Source organism: Mirounga leonina, unplaced genomic scaffold, assembly GCF_011800145.1.
Source record: "Mirounga leonina isolate KUSES-001 unplaced genomic scaffold, KU_Mleo_1.0 Mir_125, whole genome shotgun sequence".
Lineage (NCBI taxonomy): Eukaryota > Metazoa > Chordata > Mammalia > Carnivora > Phocidae > Mirounga > Mirounga leonina.
This window is the reverse complement of record NW_023270305.1, coordinates 12829454-12848424: the sequence shown is the minus strand read 5'-3', so window position 1 is coordinate 12848424 and position 18971 is coordinate 12829454. Positions and strand designations below refer to the sequence as shown.

The 18971-nt window shown below is 54.6% G+C and overlaps 1 protein-coding gene across 6 annotated transcripts in view; it reads left to right on the top strand.

The window, feature by feature from the left end:
• The window catches only part of DTNB (dystrobrevin beta), a 227745-nt gene extending 219860 nt beyond the window's left edge, over positions 1-7885 (top strand). For 4 of the 6 annotated variants that reach the window (XM_035000718.1, XM_035000714.1, XM_035000715.1 and 1 more), the window contains 3 exons: positions 2263-2316; positions 5642-5674; positions 7586-7866. In XM_035000718.1, coding sequence (XP_034856609.1) covers positions 2263-2316; positions 5642-5646 — 59 coding nt within the window. In that variant the 3' untranslated portion in view covers positions 5647-5674; positions 7586-7866. Of the gene's footprint in view, positions 1-2262; positions 2317-5641; positions 5675-7585 lie in introns of all 6 variants that reach the window. The other 2 variants (XM_035000716.1, XM_035000719.1) reach the window with 2 other exon arrangements.
• Positions 7886-18971: the final 11086 nt, after the last annotated feature.

Here is an 18971-nt window from a genome sequence, read left to right as displayed (position 1 = left end):
CTGGCCCGCGGTTCCCTCTCAAATCTGCTGATTTCCACTTAGAAGAGAATAAATGCGTGGCCCAGGTTGGTTTTTCCGTGGCAGTTAAGATGCTGGTTGTCCCTCGCAGGGAGTGTGAAGGTGATGCTGCCTCCATTCTGGTACCATTTCTCAATCCTTGTCAGAAGCACTGTCCTCTCCGTAAACACACATAGAAGAGGTGACTGCCTTTGAGATGACTTCACAGGTGATTAGCAAGTCCCTTCCCTGATACAGTTTCCCACAGAAGCCAGAGATCCCACTTTTAGAGGGAATTTCAGGCCATGGAGGTTAATCACACTGGGCCTCCCGACCACTTACTAGGATTTGGGCAAGACCAGTAGCTCGTGAGCTCATCACACTAGGAGGAGAGGTAACTGGACACTGTTAAACACACAGCACCCAGAGACCAAATAGCTTCACAAAACGTAAAAGGTTATAAGCAATCTCTCATGGCAGGAAAGCATGGTTTTAACACAATTCTGTGATGTATTTGGAAGGTACCTCAGAGATCACATTGTCAAGTCCGCTTTAGAAAGGCAGTGAGTGATTATCAGAAAAGCGATTGCCTGAAGTTGTGCATCTTGAAGGGGCAAAGGCCAGTCCTAGAACTCAGGTGCCAAGGACACACAGCCAGTGTTCCTGCTGCCACAGCGCCCTTCTGTCTGCACAGGACCGGAGGTCAGGTTTGCGGGCCCACAAGGGCCCCTTTCACTGATGCTCTGCTCTCAGGCCCTGAAGTCCACGGGCAGGTGTGGACTAAGTCCGCACGTGACACTGCATCCTTACAGAGTGCAGAACTAGACACCGTTTACATGTGAGGCTGCCAGTTTCCCAGTGAATGGAAGAGGCTCACCCAGCACCCACACATGTTTACTATCACTGTTGGGGTTTGTGTTAGGATGAGGTGAGATATTCAGATTGTCTTTAAATATTTCCCATGCCATGTGCACATACTATTTATAGCCGTAGCTTCTCCTCCTCATCTTTTTTTTTTTTTTTTTTTAAAGATTTTATTTATTTGACAGAGAGAGACACAGCGAGAGAGGGAACACAAGCGGGGGGAGCGGGAGAGGGAGAAGCAGGCTTCCCGCGGAGCAGGGAGCCCGATGCAGGGCTCGATCCCAGGACCCTGAGATCATGACCCGGGCCGAAGGCAGACGCTTAACGACTGAGCCACCCAGGCGCCCCTCCTCCTCATCTTTTTAAAGATATTTTCACAAATAATAGAATCTTAGGGTTGGAAAAGATCCTAGAAGTCATTTAATCCAGCCTACTGCCCAATATAAAAGTCCTCTGTTTGAATATTTCCAGTGAGCTCATTCATGACCAGCTCCCATCACAGTGAAGTTCTTCCTTATCAGGGAGCCAAAATGTGCCTTTCTGTAAGCAGTTTATCCTCATCCCATCCTCTGAAGCTACCCAGAGTAAGTTCAGGCCCTCCCATGTCTATTAATTTAGCCTTTCAAGTATTTGATGGCAGGTAACACTACTGTCCCCAAGCCTTCTCCTCTTGAAGGCGACCGTTCACTGTTCCTTCAGCCACTCTTAATGTGACATGGTTTTCACTTCACCATTTTGCTTGCCCATGCTAGGATGTGGCCAAGAGCTTCAAGGCCCCAGTTCAAAGTGAGTTCCCAGAGTTGAGCACACTTCTCCCTATCACAGGGGACCTGCTCCCTGCAGAGCACAGTGAACTGTGACCTCCCTGAGCGAGGGCCCTGGGAAGGCAACCTGAGAGGGCATTAGCTTTTTCCACGCAGCCACTTTGCTGTTCAGTCATTTTAAGTTTGTTGTCAGCGAAAACTTCTAGTTTTGGGTTCTTTTCTCTTAACAGAAGCTGGTGTTAATCTAGGTATTCCCCACCATGTACTTTGACGGTTGCTTTCTTGAACCTGAATGCCAGATACTCGGTGTAGATGTGGTCACCTTAGGGAAAGCAGGCATTGAGAAAAAGCAGCGACCCCCACCCCAGTCACCAGGGAAGCCAGCCACAGAGCCCGTAGCAGGTTGGGTGACCTCAGCCTGCGCTGCCCCTAAGGGCTCAGAGCTCATGGGTAAAGAGTGGTAGCATGTGCACCATGCATGGGGCAGGCTAGGTGGGTGTCAGCACCCTTGGAGGCCTATGACCGTAAGCCTTTAGCTAGGGCTTCATCCCAAGCCTGCTAAGTCATTCCCTTCACCCTCGTCCTATGCTTGTGCCATGCTGAAGTGTCACTGGCCGCCTTGGACTTGTTTTCACAGCAGAGGAAGGTGCAGAGGAAGAAGAGGAGAAGCAGCAGAATGGGAAAGACAGAGGTAAAGGCAGCTCGCAGGACCCCTAGTTTGAGTGGGAGGCAGAGCTGCACAGCCCCTGAGGGAACCCTCCCCCATTTCGTTTCTGCTTTTCTTCCTGCTGCCAGTTTCCCCAAAGCTTTCAGATCCCCACAGTGCCTTCGGCCTGCTTTTCCCAACTGACCATTAAAGAGGTGGTGGCGTCTGGCGATCAACAAAAGCCTCCTGATTTCCTAATACTATGATAGATGGTTCGGACATAGGAAGTAGATACCAGGAAAGCACACAACATGACCCTTTGCCTCCAGGAGTTTATAATATAGTTAGGGAGGCAAGACAGAGATATGCAAAATAAATAGGAGATAAAATGAAGTGGCAGGAAAAGTTAATCATCAAACTTTGAGTGTGTGATTACAAATACAAGAAGGGTTTCTGGAAAGGAAGAGATTATTGTGGGCAGAATAGCTAAATGGTTTTGTGACCTCAACAGAGGAATTAAAAGCAATAAAGAAAGGTATCGGTAGAGGAGAGTAATGCCTTCCTAGTTTTATTGTATATAAAACCTGCTTAATAACTTGTTATGTACAAAGAGCTGTGCTAAATGATGTCCACGTATTAGCTAATTAATACTTAACAACCCTGGAAGATATATAATGATGTCCCGATTTTACCAGTGAGAAAATAAGCTCTTTGAACTGGGTCTTTCTGACTCTACACTCCACACTCTTCATCTTCATGTGTCTGTGTTATGCCGAACGCATAACATTTGAGAGTTAGCTGTTATTTCTGTCCTATATTAATATGTCTGTTTCTGGATTCCTCCAAAACATAAGCTCCACAAGGTGGAGATTTGGGTCTCTTTTGTTCAGGATGTATCCCCAGTGTCCAGAACAGTGCCCGGCACAGAGTGGGGTATCAGTAAATGAACAAATACAGGGAAAGAAGCCAGGGGATGTGCTAAAGTGCTGTCAGGCAGAGAGTGGGAGCGGCCCCGAGGAGGGTGGGCTGTGGAAGGTGCGCCCACTCTCGCCACCTCTGCTGGATGCTCTGCACTGAGCACACCCTTTTGGTCTGAATTCATCGCCCACGAGGCAGGATTCAAGACAGGGCTCCGAGTGGTGAAATAACCTGCACGGGAAGTAGCTGTTAGAGCGGGATTCCGCCCGGGCCGCTAACGCCAGCGCCCGTGCTTTCTTCTGAGTGGCAGGCAGACTAGGCAAGGGGAGAAAAGCTGTAAGGAAGGGTGGGAAGAAGTTGAGTGGGAGCCGCAGGCAAAGAAGGTGCGATGGGGAAGGAGAAGCACCTGGGGATGAGGGTCTGCAGCACTGCGTGCCCGCAGGGGCTGGCGTGGGTAAGAGAGGCAGGCCCCACCAGGACTCCGAGACTGCCAAGGAGGAGACTGGGAGGAGGGGAGAAACATATTCCAGGTGCCACAGTTGTCTGCGAGGCTGTGGACGGTAACTGTGAGGAATTGAGGAGGACGACATATTTGGCATGGCCACCAAAATGTCACGAGTAGAGGTCAGCCATGTTGGAGACATCTAGCAGTACTGTAGGGCATGGTAGAGACGACCGACTTTCTGGGCTGAGAGTGGACCAGGAAGAAGGCAGGAGGGTTGTCGTGCAAGAGGCAAAGAGGGGAGGAGATGCACAGAGATACGTTTACACTCCACAAACACGTGCTCTGGTCACACACGCACACACACACACCCCAACCAGATCCCGGCGTTCATGTGGAATGTTCTTGGCTGAAGACGTAACAGCTGCTGCTCTGGCCTCTCTTCCCTTTGACCCTTCCTTCCCCGTAGCTTTTCCCTTGGCTCCTCCTCAGCCTCCCTGCATTCCTTGTAGCACATGGACGGCGGCGCTGACCACGTGGGCCTTGCCCTGACTGTGCACTGCGGCCCCGGTCCTGCTTCAGGTCTGGGTGCGGGCTGCGTCTCACATGTGGATGGGCATGGCTTCCCTTGCCTCGTGCCTCCTGGTCTTGGGGGCCTCTGTCTGCACCCGTGTTCCCTGCCAGCCTCTCTCCTGTCTGCCCCTCCTGCTCTCAGTGTCTCCCCATCTCTCTTCCAGTGCACACACCAGCGTTTCTGTCTGTCCCTGAGAGACCTCGTGAGAGCACCTGAGTTTCTGTTTCTGTGGCTTTAGGTGCCATCCCAAGGGAAAGAGTGTTAAGAGTCGGGGTGAGACGTGGGTAGGGTTTTAAACAAATGTTTGACTCTCAGGTCCCAGGATGTGTTTTTGTAGCTGCACCGTAGGGGGTATGTGGGTAGGGGTATAAGCCAAGTGTTTTTACAGAGGGACCTTACTGTCTGCCGTGGTCTGGGCATGAGATTTTACTGTAGACCAACACGGCAGTAACTGGTGTCACCAAGGCATTAGAGAGCAGTAACTACCAACCAGGGAGACAGGAGGTTTGCTTCTTTGGGGTTGAAATCATGCTGACCTCACATAAACACAACTTGGTCAGCACCCTGTCAGGCAGACATAGTCTGCTCACTGCAAAAACCGTAAGAACCAAATGGGCGCTTCCGAAGAATTCATGACCAAGCTGGACTTCCTGACCACATTCACCCCTCCCTCAGCCCCCTCGCTGCCCTCCCCTGGGGAATGCTTCTGCTCCACTGGCATGCCCTTCTGACTTTGCAGCCCCTCACTGCTCACCTGGAGTGCTGAATACTTGTAACCAAGACTACATAGATGAGACAGACTAATATATTACTTCAGAGCCCGAAATTCATCTCAGCCCCTCCAGAGCCTCATCTTGTGCTCCTTTGTCCTTCAGAATTGCCTCTCCAGAACCTGCCACCCACCGTGTTGGGAGCTGTAAATCCAGTTTGCATGCTCTGAGAACGCTGGTGCATGTCTGGTAGACTGAGAGCAGGGGCCCTGTGTGAATTCTCAGGCTTTTGAGGGTGCAGGCAGTGTTCAAGATTTCAGGGTGAGCGGAATGATTTCGTATTCCCAAGCGATACGCCTGCAGGCAGGAAATACTGCCTATATCAAAATTGAATTGCTTCTCACCTTGGTCACTTTCAGAACCAAGGGATGGGCCTTGCCCCCTGATGTAACTGCTCCCCAGATTTAGGGTGGCTTCATTTCCATGGTAGTACTATTATTCTCCTTCTCCTAAGAGACGTCTGTCTCCAAGGCTGTTTTATGTTCGTGGCAGCTGCTGGTTGTAGGTAGCGTGACTCTCCCGGCCCTTTTCATACCTGGTTGGGAAAAGTCAGCATACGGGGCAGAAAGGGGAGAGGCGAGTCTAGAAGCCCTTGCGTCCGTGGGGCGGCTGGTGAGGAGACGCCGGCCGTGACCTCTGGGTGTTGTTTGTGTTCGTGTTGTACAGGTTAGCAGAGGAGCTGGGACAGAGGGAGCGCAGGTGAGTACAGTGTTCTCTGCCCTCCCCACGGCCCCCTTCCCTTTGTAGCCAATGTCTTTGTCCCCCTCCTCCCTTGCCCTGGTCACACTTTCCAAGCCAGAGCTGTCCTAAAGGGTGGGAGATTCAAGTTAAGGTTTTCCTTTAAAGAGCCCAGCCGCACCTGTTCCCTCTGGTGCAGCCCCGCCATCGTACCCTCTTGGCCCCTTTCCCGGGCTCTGACCCATCTTGCACTACACTGGGCCTGGCCTGGGCTTCAGGCATGGCTTGGTGGCCCGTGTGCCTGGATGTAGCTGGCAGGCTGAGAGCTGCTGGCTGACCCAGGCTCTGGGAGCAGGCGGCAGAGGCCGTCTGGCCACCTCTGCCACCTTGCTCCTGATGGCCCACGGCCACTGTCATTTCTCTCCAGGGGTCCAAACCACTGCCAGTGCCCCTGGGGTTCCGACACCCAGAGCTGTGACCTGCCCACAGACTGAATTTCCATCATGCAGGATCACTCTCACTGCATAAGGCCGCCCGAGCCCCTTCCCATGGTGCCTGTCAACCCGCACTGTCTCACGTCCTAAAACGGTTAATGAAAGCACAGATTTCCCCAGAGGACAGTGCTCATTGCTTTAGGAATTAGTCTTCCGCACCTTTCCATCTAAGGACCTTGACTCCTCTCCCCCCCAGTTCTGAGATACTGTGGCTTTGGGGCCTGCTCACTAGAAAGAAGGGATGAAAATAATAGGACAACCAAGTCTGTTCAGGAGAAGAGTTCTTTCAAGGATAGATGTCTTTGGTTTGGCCATGAGATGTCTCTTTGTTGATCTTGCCTTCCCTCCCCTCCCGCACTAGTTGTGTGTAAGTCAGGCCATGGTCCTCCGTTACAGATCTTCCAGGCAAAAGAGCCAGGGCTGCAGCCCCATAATCCCAAAAAAGGAACTTTCCCAGGCCCTTCCGAGGAGTCCCATCCTGGAGCAGCCTCCCAGCCTTTTCCCGATCGCCCGGCCCCCATCGGCACCAGGCCTGGAGGGGTTCTGTTCTGCTCCCGCTGCGGGGCCAGCTGTCTCTGAGCCCGCACTGACTCAGGGATGGTGCGAGCACACGAGCTGCAGAAATTCTCCCGCTGCCCTGGAAAGCTCAGGGCCTCCGGGGCTTGGGCTGGGCTCTACCTAATCTCACTGCACATTCAGGCAAGGCCCTTCCCAACAGCAGGCCTAGGCTGCCCCAGCCAAGGAGGCTGTCAGGATCTGACTTGCCCCTCAGGAGCCAGCCAGAGCCCCTCTCCCCGGGGCACAGAGGAACTGGGGGATAAGGAAAAGGCACACTGGAGCCATCCGACCCCCCTCTTCATGCAGATGAGGAAACGAAAGCCCACAGCCTGGGAGCTTGGTGCCAGAAGTAGACTGAGAGTGGCGTCTCCTGATGCTGTCCTCTGACCCTGTCGGGAGTTCCAAGAAACTCACTAGTAGTAGAGAGTCGGATGAAAAGCGTAAAAACTCAGGTGGCTCAGTTTCACAGACCTTTACATTTCTGCCCTCCTCCAGCCTGAGGCTAAGGCTGTCTTCCCTTCCACCCAGTATTTATAGGCACCTCTCCAAGCTCGGTGCCCTCCTCAGTCACAATCCTTCTTCCCAAAAAAACACCACATTCCAAACCTTGCACTGTGAACCCAGTTCTTTCTTCCTGGAAACGTTTCCTGACCCTGTGACCTCAGCAACGACTGCAAAAACTCCAGGTGCCCCAGAAAAGAGAATACCCCTTTCCCTAAAAGGGGGCATGAGTGTTCTCAGTTCTTTGCATCTCCCGAGTTGAAAGGTAACCATCCCAACAGCCCCATCCCAGGACACCGTCTCGTCCCCAGCAGATGTTAGCATTGGCTCGCAGGCCCTCGGTAGTGCCCGTGAGTAACAGCGTGTCTGTCCTGCACAGGGGACATGCAGCAAGCTGGCGTTGACATGAGGAAGGCGAGGCCCTCCCCCCGAGGCGCATTCCAGTCCATCTTTCCGCTGCACACCTGGACCAGGCTTGTGGGCTGCCAGACGTCACTACCTGGCAGGGAGAGGGGAGCCCGAGCCGGTGGGAAGTGGGAGGGGCCGCCCGCCGCCGCCGGTGGGCCTCCCCCTTGCGCAGTCCTGCATGAACTAGCATCTTCATCACTCCCCTCGGGCCACGGTCTCATCTCTGCAACAGGAATTTACCGGGAGGTTGAAAAGAGAAAAGAAACAGCACGAATCTCCTGTGTGTGTGACCTGATGGAGTTCTTGCCGGCACATGGGGTGCTCCCCAGGGTGGGGGCCCAAGTTTCCTTCCTACCTTTGACCTTTAAGAACCGACAAATTTTCTTCCGTGTACCGTGCAAAGACAGCTTCAGGCCTTGCTCAGTCTTACAGACATTCACACCCTGGCCACAGTGCTAAAAATAGCCTCCTTCCTTTCTCTCACACTGGTTAGGCTTCCGCCCGCCCCGTTTGAAGCTGCTGCTCTGCAGCCTAGGCGGGAAGGGGGAGCAGAGCGCTCTGCACTGCAGCCCCGGACGGTCGTGTCCCCCCCCGCCCCCCCCTCGGCAGCCAGAGGATTCTCTGCAGCCAAGCCCGCGGCCGGCCAGGCAGGGAGCGCTGACCCGGGACCACCAGAGGGAGCGCTGACCCCCGCCGGGCGCTGTGCTCGCGCCGCCTCTCCCCTGCTCGGGGTTCCATTCTGCTCTGGCACACATGATAATCAATCCCAATTCCCGGTGATTTTCATTTATTTTTTTCTGCTCCCTGGGCTCCAGAATGTTATTTTTAGTAGGAGAACTGCTATAAATATTTATAAAGGGCAGTGACTGGAATGAAGTGAGAGGCCCCACAGCTGGCTCTCTCGTCGCCCCCCCCCCCAACACACACACCTCTGCAGACCCCTGCCCGCTGCCTGAGGAGGCTGGGGCAGGGCCAGTGGGCTCAGCCTGTAGCCACACACGGAGAGAGTCGCATGGAAACCTCGTGAGGGGGCACTCAGGGTGACACGGGTGGGCGTAGCTCTGCATCCTTCCCTCTCACAGTCCGCGCTCCCTCCATAACTCCCACTCCTGAAGGAGGTGAAGGTTCGTGTGAGGGCGTGCTGTGCCCCGCAAGGCCCAGTGCCCCGATGTCATGAATACGAGGTGTGAGGGGCAGGTGCAACTTGGATCGTTCCAGCTTGTGAGAGCAAAAAGGAAACGGGAGCCTGAGGAGAAGCTCCCATGCCAGTGGAGGCCTTCCCTCCCACGGCAGCTCCTGAGCGCTGCGTAGGCCCCAACTGTGACCAGCAGGGAGCCGAGGCCCTCCACGGCCAGCAGGGGCCCTGGGAAAATAAAAGCACTGGCGAAAAGGTTCTCCCACACACTGAGGAAACGGGGATCCAGCCTTGCCTAGAGGGCCGGATGGGGCAAGAATGAAAGTGACCATGTGGAAAGTTCTAGGGGACACACCGTACCCACCAATGGTGAGATTAGGTCTGCGGGGGCGCTGCAACAAGGTCTCAGGGATGATCCTGTGGGGTGACTATATGCTTCCCCCACAATCTGGACTTTCCACACTTTGTACCCTGCCCCTGAGGACAGGGCAGAATCCCACCTCCCAGTTGCTCACATGAGCTGCTTGCTGCTTCTGGAGCAGAAACAGCCAAAGAACAGTCAGATTAAAAGCACCAGGGACTCCAAAACAGCCAAGTGCTCAGGCCAGCTAAGGGGCACGTGGCGCGTGGCAGTGTCCTCTGGGCCCCGGGCGTGACCCTCCACATCTGGGAGGCTGCCCAACTCCACCGCTCAGCAGGTCCTCGCCCCAAGGAGGAGCCTCAATGTCTTCAACCACCGGAGAGGCTCTGGACTCTCAGCCTCTCACCTGCACCTGGGGGTGGGAAGCGTGGCCAGAGAGCCACGGGGATGAGCTCAGATGGCAGGAGGACGGTGCGTGGGGTGTGGGGTTTTATACAAATGCTTGTTGACAGCTGCGTTCTTTTACAGCTAGACTATCCACCATTATCCAAGGCCCCGAGGTGCCTCCTGACTTCTCGGCATCTGCTGTAGAATGCAGATCCATATCAGAAGTTTGAAGCAGGTCCCTTGCTCAACTCTGACCTAGAACACAGGTGTCACCCTGTGGGGAGGGGCACTTCCTTCTTAATTGCTCTGTGACCATTTGGGAGTCTAATTTAACCTGAGGATTTTTTTTTTTTTAAGATTATTTATTTATTTATTTGTCAGAGAGAGAGAGACCGAGCACAAGCAGGGAGAGCAGCAGACAGAGGGAGAAGCAGGCTCCCCGCTGAGCAGGGAGCCTGATGTGGGACTCGATCCCAGGACCCTGGGATCATGACCTGAGCCGAAGACAGCCGCTTAACTGACTGAGCCACCCAGGCATCCCTAGTAGAGGATCTTTTAACAGAAGTGCAGATACTGTCCACACCATCAGCCCCCTGGGCTGGTGTTTCGTAGCTGTGAAGAGCCCCCTAGAGAGGTGCTGAATGTGTCCTGGGTCTCAAGGAGGTGGCGGCTCCACGCAGCTCAGGTCCAGAAATGCCAGCCGTGCCCAGGTTCCGTGTACTCTCACAGCCCCCCTCATCTGCTGCTTGTGCTTTATCCCCTGGCAGACTCCCCCTCTTCTGCATTGCTTACTCCCTGCTCCCGTAGTCCGTGACAGCTTCAGAAAGGTACAGTTGCTATGGCAATGCCTGGAGCCATCTGAATTCCTGCTGCACCTTCTGGAAGAAAAGGGCTGATGAAGAAACCAGTGGATTCCAAATCTAGCCTTCCCGGCCTCTCCTAAGCCAGGGGCTAGATGACCGTTACGAACTGGCAGTGTGAGAGGTAGGTAGCCCATCTTCCTTGGGAAGATACCCCCATAGCTGCAAGCCATGTGTACCGGACCAGGTTCTCCTTGTGTGGATCAGAGAACTAAGGCTTCCTACCTGGGGCTCTTAGGTAAGACACGATCCCAGTGGTTCCTCAAACTCCGAATCCCAATACCCTGGAAGGCTCATTAACACATGGAGAGCCAGGTCCCACCCCCAGGTTCTGATTCAGTGGCGGTTCTCACAAGTTCCTGGATGGTATTGGCACTGCTGGTCCAAAGCCTACACCATGAGGACCAGTCACACTCGCAAGTACAAGAGAAGGCTCAGGAGCCACGGCCAGTCAGGCGGAGAGGCCAGAATCAGTGGTCTGTTCTAAAGGAAGAAAAAGAGGGGAGCCTCAGCAATCATTTTTCTTGGTTAGGTGCCCTGGGGAACACATGCCCTGGGGAACCCCAAGACAGGGGCCCTACACTTTTTTTTTTTTGTCTCCAGCAATCCATAAACAAAGACCTTCCCCCCCAGATGTGTAAGAGGGGGCAGCATTACAAGACAGGCCATGAATGTACAGAAGACCAATATCCCAGATGCCCAGTGACTGAGTGGGTCTTGCATGAGGAGGCTAAGGGCCTGCCTGGCTCCAGAGGGAGATGGGGAGAAGTGGTGTAACAGTCACCGGACCCCCACAGTTGGAGCTTTTACACCAGAATGCGAATACCATACTCTACTCCAAACCCGGTGTTTGGGCCCCCACTGGGCTGCTGACTTGGAGCCTACCTGAAGCTCTGACCCCCATGCGTATAATTCTAAGAGGAAATGATTACTGCAGGGCCCAGGATGAGGGTTGCAGGCCTTCCCAGTTATGAAGAGCAGATCCCACCGGTTCTGACACCTTCTCTGCACGCAAAACCAGGCCCGTGGGTGGTGGGCGTGCTTATGAGCAGGGGGAGCGTGCTGGCACCATCAGCCCTCTGCCTCCTACTCCAAGGGGGCACAGCTAAGGTAGGGCCACGGTGTAAAAGAAGTGGGCATGAAATCAGTTTACAGATTCCCAGAAAACAGTACTAGTTTCCCTGTTGTGTGAAAGTTTGGATGGGTAGTGAGTGCTTTCACTTGGGAATGTATAATTCCTAAGGGACACCATGAGGCAAACTGGACTTGCTGGGGGTGGGAGGGTGCTTGGAAAAGCAGGCACCAGATGGCCATCTTGGTATTTCTGAAGTGAAGGGAGCCTGGCACTGCTAAAGGTAGACATTAAGAAGGGACAAGTAGGGGCCCCTGGCTGGCTCAGTCAGAGCATGTGACTCTTGATCTCGGGATCATGAGTTCAAGCCCCAGATTGGGCATAGAGTTTACTTAAAAAAAAAAAGGAGAGGGGGGACAAGTAGTTTGGAGTGGGACTGTCATTCAATCAAGAAGATACTTAGGAGCTCTGTGTGCTGAGCACCAGGCCCCCTTCTCAGGGTTAAGGTTGGTCTGAGTTCATAACTAGGGAGTGGGGATGGGCTTGGAGGGCCTGCACTGCCCTCTGGAGCCTACCGGACTGGGGACAGTGGGCACAAATGGGACAGGTCACAGGGGAGGGGAAATGGTCACTGCTCAGAGTGGTTCTGGTCGCGTGGAAGTGTTGGTCTTCAGGCCCGAGAACGGGAGAGGAGACTAGGAAGGGTGTGTCCTGTCTGCAGCCCCTGGGGCCCAGGCACACTGCCAAGTAGTAACAGTTCATTATAATTCATAGTTAGAGCCTGAGTCCCCTCAGCCCCTGCAGAGTCCTCAACCAGAGAAACCTGTTAGGGTGCAGGCCCTTGCCCCACCTCCGAGCCGGAGTCTGTAGGCCTGTGGCCTGCAGGGGGATGGCTGGGCAGACACACAACACCCCACGCCCCCCCGCTTTTGGCAGGGGGCACGGTGAGTCCTCAGCACACACACAGGGGGGCCCTCTGGCCGCAGCTGTAGGCCACGGATGCTGTGGCGATCCCCCCTCAGCAGAGTGAATCCTTAGACTCAGCACAGCACCTGGGGCGGGGCACGTCTACACCAGCAGGCCTCAAGATCACCTGTAGCCCGTGGGCTTTTCATTCAGGTGCCCGCTCAGGAGACATGCCTGCTCCACCAGGGCCGGGTCCCGAGACCTCTGTCACTTAGTCTTTACCTCCCTCTCCACCTACGGCTGGCATCCTTGCACACCAGCCACCATCCCGTAGCAGGAAGAACTTGGTCCGGGGTCCAGAGTTTCTGGGAGTCCTCCCCACCCACAGCTGCTCAGAATCCCAGGCCTCCTGGTCAGGGCCCCCATCTTCCTGCTCCCCCAGAAAGCAGGCCCTGGGGCTTCTTTTCCACAAAACCCGATGGCCACCGGTGGTGATGGGTGGCCTGGGTGAGGCCCTGCCTGCCGAGGCCCCTTAGCCTGTGAGATGTTGCCTCTGTGGGGCTCCCTGACCGGGTCGGCCCTTTGGAAGGAGGATGGCATGCAGAGGGGAAGTGGGGAGCAGCTCCGGGACAGAGCAGGGGTGGGGGGGTGCAGCTGTCGGCGGCCGAGGGGGTCAGCCTGAGCTTCCTTTCTGCTGGACGCGCTTCCAGCCGGTCCAGTTCCTCAGAACCAGATTCAGGGGTGCGAGGAACGAGGCCTCCCCACTTGGGGACCTCAGGTGGTTCCCCTCTTGCCCTGATGGCTGGTCGGCATTTGTCCCACTTTCATCATTGCCTAGGCAACCACTTGGGGTCACCGTTTGTCACCCACCTACCCTGGGAGCCCACACAGAGGAGGGGGACTAAGGACAGGAATACAGAGCGGCAGGGTGGAGTGAGGGAGGCATGAAGGACCAGAGAGAGGGGAGAGAAGAGGAAGGAGAGGGTGGGAAGAGGGGCAGAGCTCAGGTGAGGAGGGGAGCTTTTCTCTCTGGGGTGCAGGGGGCCGGACAGGAGGGGGAGCAGATTATCCCCCAGGCTTAGGGGATCTCATTCCTGTGCTGTTGTTGCTGCAGCTTGCCCCCACATTTTACCCTGATTAGCCCCCACTGGAAAGTGGTGCTGCGTACGCCTTCCTCTGGGATTCCCACCCCTGGCGCGGCCGTTGGCCCAGAAAGCAGAGGCCTTATCCCGCCGCCCCCCCCCCCCCCCACGTCCCACCCTGCCCCCAGCAGTTGAGAGAGCTGAGTTGCAGCCTCAGAAGGGGTGATGGAATTTCCCTGGGGGTTGTCTTGTTTGAGGAGTCTCTTATCTTGCTGCCTTCGGCCATCACTGGAGAGCGGAGGGGAGTTAGATCGGGGTCATTGGGAGGCCTCTGGAGCCAAACTTCGCCAACTGGGGGGTTTAAAGCTAGGGTGGAGTTGGGGAGGCCCTGTTTGACATTTGTTTACTGAGGCCCCTACCCTGACCTGCCACAGCCCACCTCACTTCGCTTGCAACTGGTCTTTGCCTGCCCCCATTTTATGACGGAGATTGGGTCTTTCCTCACCTGCATATTCTTTGGGGGGGGGGACAGCGCCCTGGACAAGGTCACTCTCCAGGTGTATTGTACACACAGAACTACCTTCAGAAAGGCTCAGCACACCCCGGCACACCCAAGACAGGAACTCCCTTCGGGCAGGGACCCGAGCAACTCCGGAACCACAGCCCCGAGGCCCTGTGTCTGGAGAGGACTGTCCGGGAGCTGTGAAGAGAGCGAGGAGCTCTGCCTCCGGCAACCGGCCACCAGAGCCACTTGAAGACTTCCAGGAGGGAGTTAAGGAAAATACTAGAACAGAAAAAATAACAAGATAATTACACGCATAATCAGTCGTAGCTGTTCCGTGAGAGGCAGGAAACGTCAGGCTCGCTGAGGTCACTGCGTGATGAGAACCAGGTGGGCTTCTTAGAGCTTTGCTCTAAAGGGAAGCCAACGAGTTACGTTAAATGCCTACCGTGCGCCAGGTGCGTTCACATCTGTAGGTCTTATTTAGCGTCGTCCACTCAACAAAGCGGTGATGTAGGGACCGTCAGTTCAGAGAACAAGGCTCAGAGAGGTCAAGTAACCTGCCCAAGAGCACACAGTCGGCTTGACTGGGCTGCAGCTCTACTTCCCGCTCTGTCAGACTGCTGAAGTGGCAGAATTTCGGCAGGAAGAGGAAGAATATTCCAAGCTTGGGGAAGGAGGAGCAGGGAGATGGCTCAGGGAAGGAAGTGAAGTGTTGAATCAGTTGACTTAACTAGAGCCTGGTTTGCCTACTTTGAAAAATCACACGGGAGAAAATAGTTGCCCAGATTTGCCTATATATATATATATATACATACATATATATATTTAATCTTTTTTTTTAAAGATTTTATTTATTTATTTGAGAGAGAGAGAATGAGAGCGAGCACATGAGAGGAGGGAGGGTCAGAGGGAGAAGCAGACTCCCTGCCGAGCAGGGAGCCCGATGCGGGACTCAATCCCGGGACTCCAGGATCATGAGCTGAGCCGAAGGCAGTCGCTTAACCAACTGAGCCACCCAGGTACCCCTATATATATTTAATCTTAACCGAGATAGTGTCTCTAATTCCTAAGTTCACCTCTCCTCTGGGCGTGCCTCAGCCAGCGCAAACCCAGCCTGTGCGTGCCACGGACACGGAAGTCTGTTTTCCCCCCGATGAGGGCCCGTGAGCCCCAGCCCAGCAAGAAGAGAAGGTGCAGACATGAGCGCAGATCCGCACAGATGTGGTGTGCATGTGGGCCGGCCCGTCCTAAGCACAGGGCCTTGATCCCTGCAACTCCCCCCGAGAGCCACTAGCTCTGTTGCCCCCCCGCCCCCCCATCCACAGATGAGGGAGCTGGAACGAGGAAAGTGTTTCGCCCAGGGACACGGGGTACCATAGTGGCAGGGACTTGAATCCAGGCAAGCTATCTCCGGAGGCATCTCCCAACCACAATGCTCTGCCTCTCCGGCTGACAGTGACTGAGCCAGACGTCTGTGCCTGGCACTGTGATGTTCTTTCCACGTATTCTCTCACGCAGGGAAGGAGGTAAAGACTCGGGCTCCTGTTAAGCTGAGTGGTCTTCCCCTAGGGCCCACTCTGCCTTGTGGACGCGGCACGCACAGGGGCCCATGCCAACGTCTGGGGCTCCTTGGCTCCACCTGACTTTGCAGGGCAGGATTGGAAGGTCCTCCATCCACCTGTCACATCCAGCCCTCACACTGAAAGGACTTGCGGGTTCCATCAACAGCCCCTGGGGATGGGAGGAGGAGGAAAAGGGGGCCAAATCCCTATAGACCCGGTGGGAGGGGTGTGGGGGGGGTAGGAATCAACAGGAATTTAATCGTGAGCCCCATGGAGGGATGTGCTGGCCTTCCAGGCTTCCTTCTGTTGATATGCATCAAGGCAACTGGCCCTGCTGCTCAGGATCATCCTGAACCTTAGGGCAGGGTGTTGAAGGACATCCCGTGAGAACATACTAACCACTCTACACCTCACTTTGTAGCCTGGTCTTAGGCTAAGTGAGCATTCCCCCCACCCCCACCCCGCCGGCCTGAGCCACATTACAAAGCATTCTCATTAACTGACCGGGCTGGCCAAGCACAGGGAATCCCCCTCCTCTCTACTGCTTTTTATTAAAAAATTTTTTTATTAATTTAATTTTTATCTTATTTTTAAGTAGGCTCTATGCCCAACGCGGGGCTTGAACTCATGACTGTGAGATCCACCGACTGAGCCAGGCAGGCGCCCCTCTCTGCTTCTTTTAAGTTGCTGGCAAAATCAGAGGGGTCAATGGGTACATACTGCATGAAAAATAGAGTTCTTAATTTGCCATCCACACTTGGTTGTGTGTGTACCGTGTTGTCTCTTTCCCCAAGGTGGGAGAGCGTATATTGTTAAGAGGCGGTAATAGTACAAGGGGATGCTTGTTAATCACCACACACTGGGGTGCAGGAAAGTTCCCCGGGGAATCAGGGAAGGAGGAAGAGTTCAACCACAGGTAAACCAAATGATAGGAAAAGATGAAAAAACAGAAAACCTAGTGTCTCTTCTTACATGAACTCATTCCTTCACGTGCTCACTCAGCCTGTCCAAGGATGCTTTCAGATAGAGTTCCAGTGAGTTCTTCTTCTGTTTCCTCTGCATGCTAGGTCTTAAATATGCCTGGTCAGCTCCTTCAGCATCTTCAGTTTGAAAAAACACATATTAAAAGCTATTTTTGAAGCAAACCCTTCCTCTTGGGATAAAACTTCCCTGCGCCGGCTCTTGCCTTTGAAGCTATGCGTCCCCTGCCCCGAGCCAGCGCCTCCTCTGCGGTCCCTCTCAGTCTGTCCGGAGGCCTGTGGGGTGGCGGGTGGTGTGCTACAGCCGTTTCCAATTAAACCCCTCGAGCTGAATCCGAGCGGGTGGCTTTAGCGAGTTTCCAAAGGGTCAATCTTATTCTGAACCAGCATGTCAAAACAAAATCAACTCAACCCAAAACACAGACAAAGCAAATAAGTACATCTGTTTGCAGATTTACCTTAAAAACACAAGGGCAAGGCGAGTTGCAAAGGGCCCGTGGAGCTTCCAGGGAGGGAAGCGGCATCTGTTTCAGCTTCCCCAACGGAGGCGGTGAAGACATGGCACCCAAACCAGGTCCTGGCCCCGGGGTGGTTAAGACTGGGCTCAGGCCTGGAATGACCCGTGTCTCCTCCCCTCCTTGGGCCCAGGATTGGGGCAGGTGACCCAGAGAGCACGCACTTCACCTGCTGAGGCCTCCGCAGCCTCGCCCGCGACAGATGCCAGGCCGGGCGCAGGGCATCACAAGGCCGTGGGCATCGGAGGAAGGGGCAACCCCACACTGGGCTGACTCCCCGCGGGCACTGATACCTGCCCCCGCCCCAGTCTCGTTCGCCCACTTGGCCCTCTGGGGAAGGAGCGCTTTGAGGAGCGTTACACCACAGGGGGCGGGCCCTCCTCATTTGGGCTGCAGAGGTAGATGCTGGGCTTGCTGTTTGGGGTCTAAACTGGAGGGTGCAACAGGGAATGGCCTGAAGTCATTTTCTCTGGCCCAAGAGGTGTTTTTAAAGACAATTCAATGGGTTGCAAACGGTGAAACATCAGAAGATTTCACAGTAAAATCCAGATTTACAGCTTCTCTGGAAAAGTGAGAATATCTGGCTACTCTGGTCCCACAAGTCCCCCATGGCAATGGTTCTGCCGAAAACCCTCAGCCACCCTTCCTCCCCACTGACCATGCCTGCGCGTCCTGGGCAGCTGCTCTGGGGGCTGCCGGGGCCTGGAACTAGCAGGCACTTTCCTGCTGTGTGGGGTGTCCTTGCGTCCTCTGAAGCCCCAGCCACAGAGCACCCACCCGTCCACTCCCACCTCCCCGCCATTCCCAGGCTGCAGCCCAGAGGGAGCCTCCCTCTGGCCCCAAGGAGAAGAAGGAACCCTTTTATTTTTTTATTTTATTTTATTATTATTATTTTTTAAAGATTTTATTTATTTGACAGAGAGAGAGAGTGAGAGAGCACAAGCAGGGGGCAGTGGGAGAGGGAGAAGCAGGCTTCCCGCTGAGCAAGGAGCCCGATGTGGGACTCCATCCCAGGACCCTGGGATCATGACCTGAGCCGAAGGCAGACGCTCAACTGACTGAGCCACCCAGGCGCCCCAGAACCCTTTTAATAAGAGCCGAGACAACTGAATTTCTGGGGAGCTCTGACTTGTGGGAAAGCATCCACACCCACAGTCATCCCACCCCCTTTGCCATGCAGATCCAGAGTGCTGGGCCAGAAAGGCCAGAGACGGGCCTCCCCGCTGAGTCACAAACAGTCCCCTTTGCCCGGGTCAGCTGCTGCCATCGCGCCTCCAGCTGCCATCACACTGGGGGACTCCACTGGCAAAAGCCCCACACCCCCAATCTATATGTGGACCACACTGTTTTGCTCATCAGCGGCTGATGTAAAATTTGCATAGGTAAATGCCAAACTGTGGTTTTCCTGGCAGACATGACTTTGGGCCACCCCACAGTGACGGTGGCCCGGTAGTGACTGTCCAGGATGGCCCTGGGCTATAAGCAGGAAGGGAGAGGTGGTTTTAGAGAAACAAGCAACTGAGGAAGACCATGAGGAGAGACGCTTCAATGTTGTCGCACTCAGGAAGTCAGCAACCACCCAGCCCAGAAGCTCACCTCCCTGGAAACGTTTATGTTTTGTGTCTCCATTCATTCAACATACACAACCTTGAACTTTGGAGCTTTTTATTTTATTTTATTTTATTTTAAAGATTTTATTTATTTGACAGAGAGACAGCGAGAGAGGGAACACAAGCAGGGGGAGGGGGAGAGGGAGAAGCAGGCTTCCCACGGAGCAGGGAGCCCGATGCGGGGCTCGATCCCAGGACCCCGGGACCATGACCTGAGCCGAAGGCAGACGCCCAACGACTGAGCCACCCAGGCACCCCCCTTCGAGCTTTTTAACATGGACTCCTCTTGCCTTCCTGAATGGACTGCAAGTTCCCCGAGGGCAGGGATGGTGACCTCTTTCTTCAAGTCTTCTCACAACAGGAAATACTGTTCTCCAACATT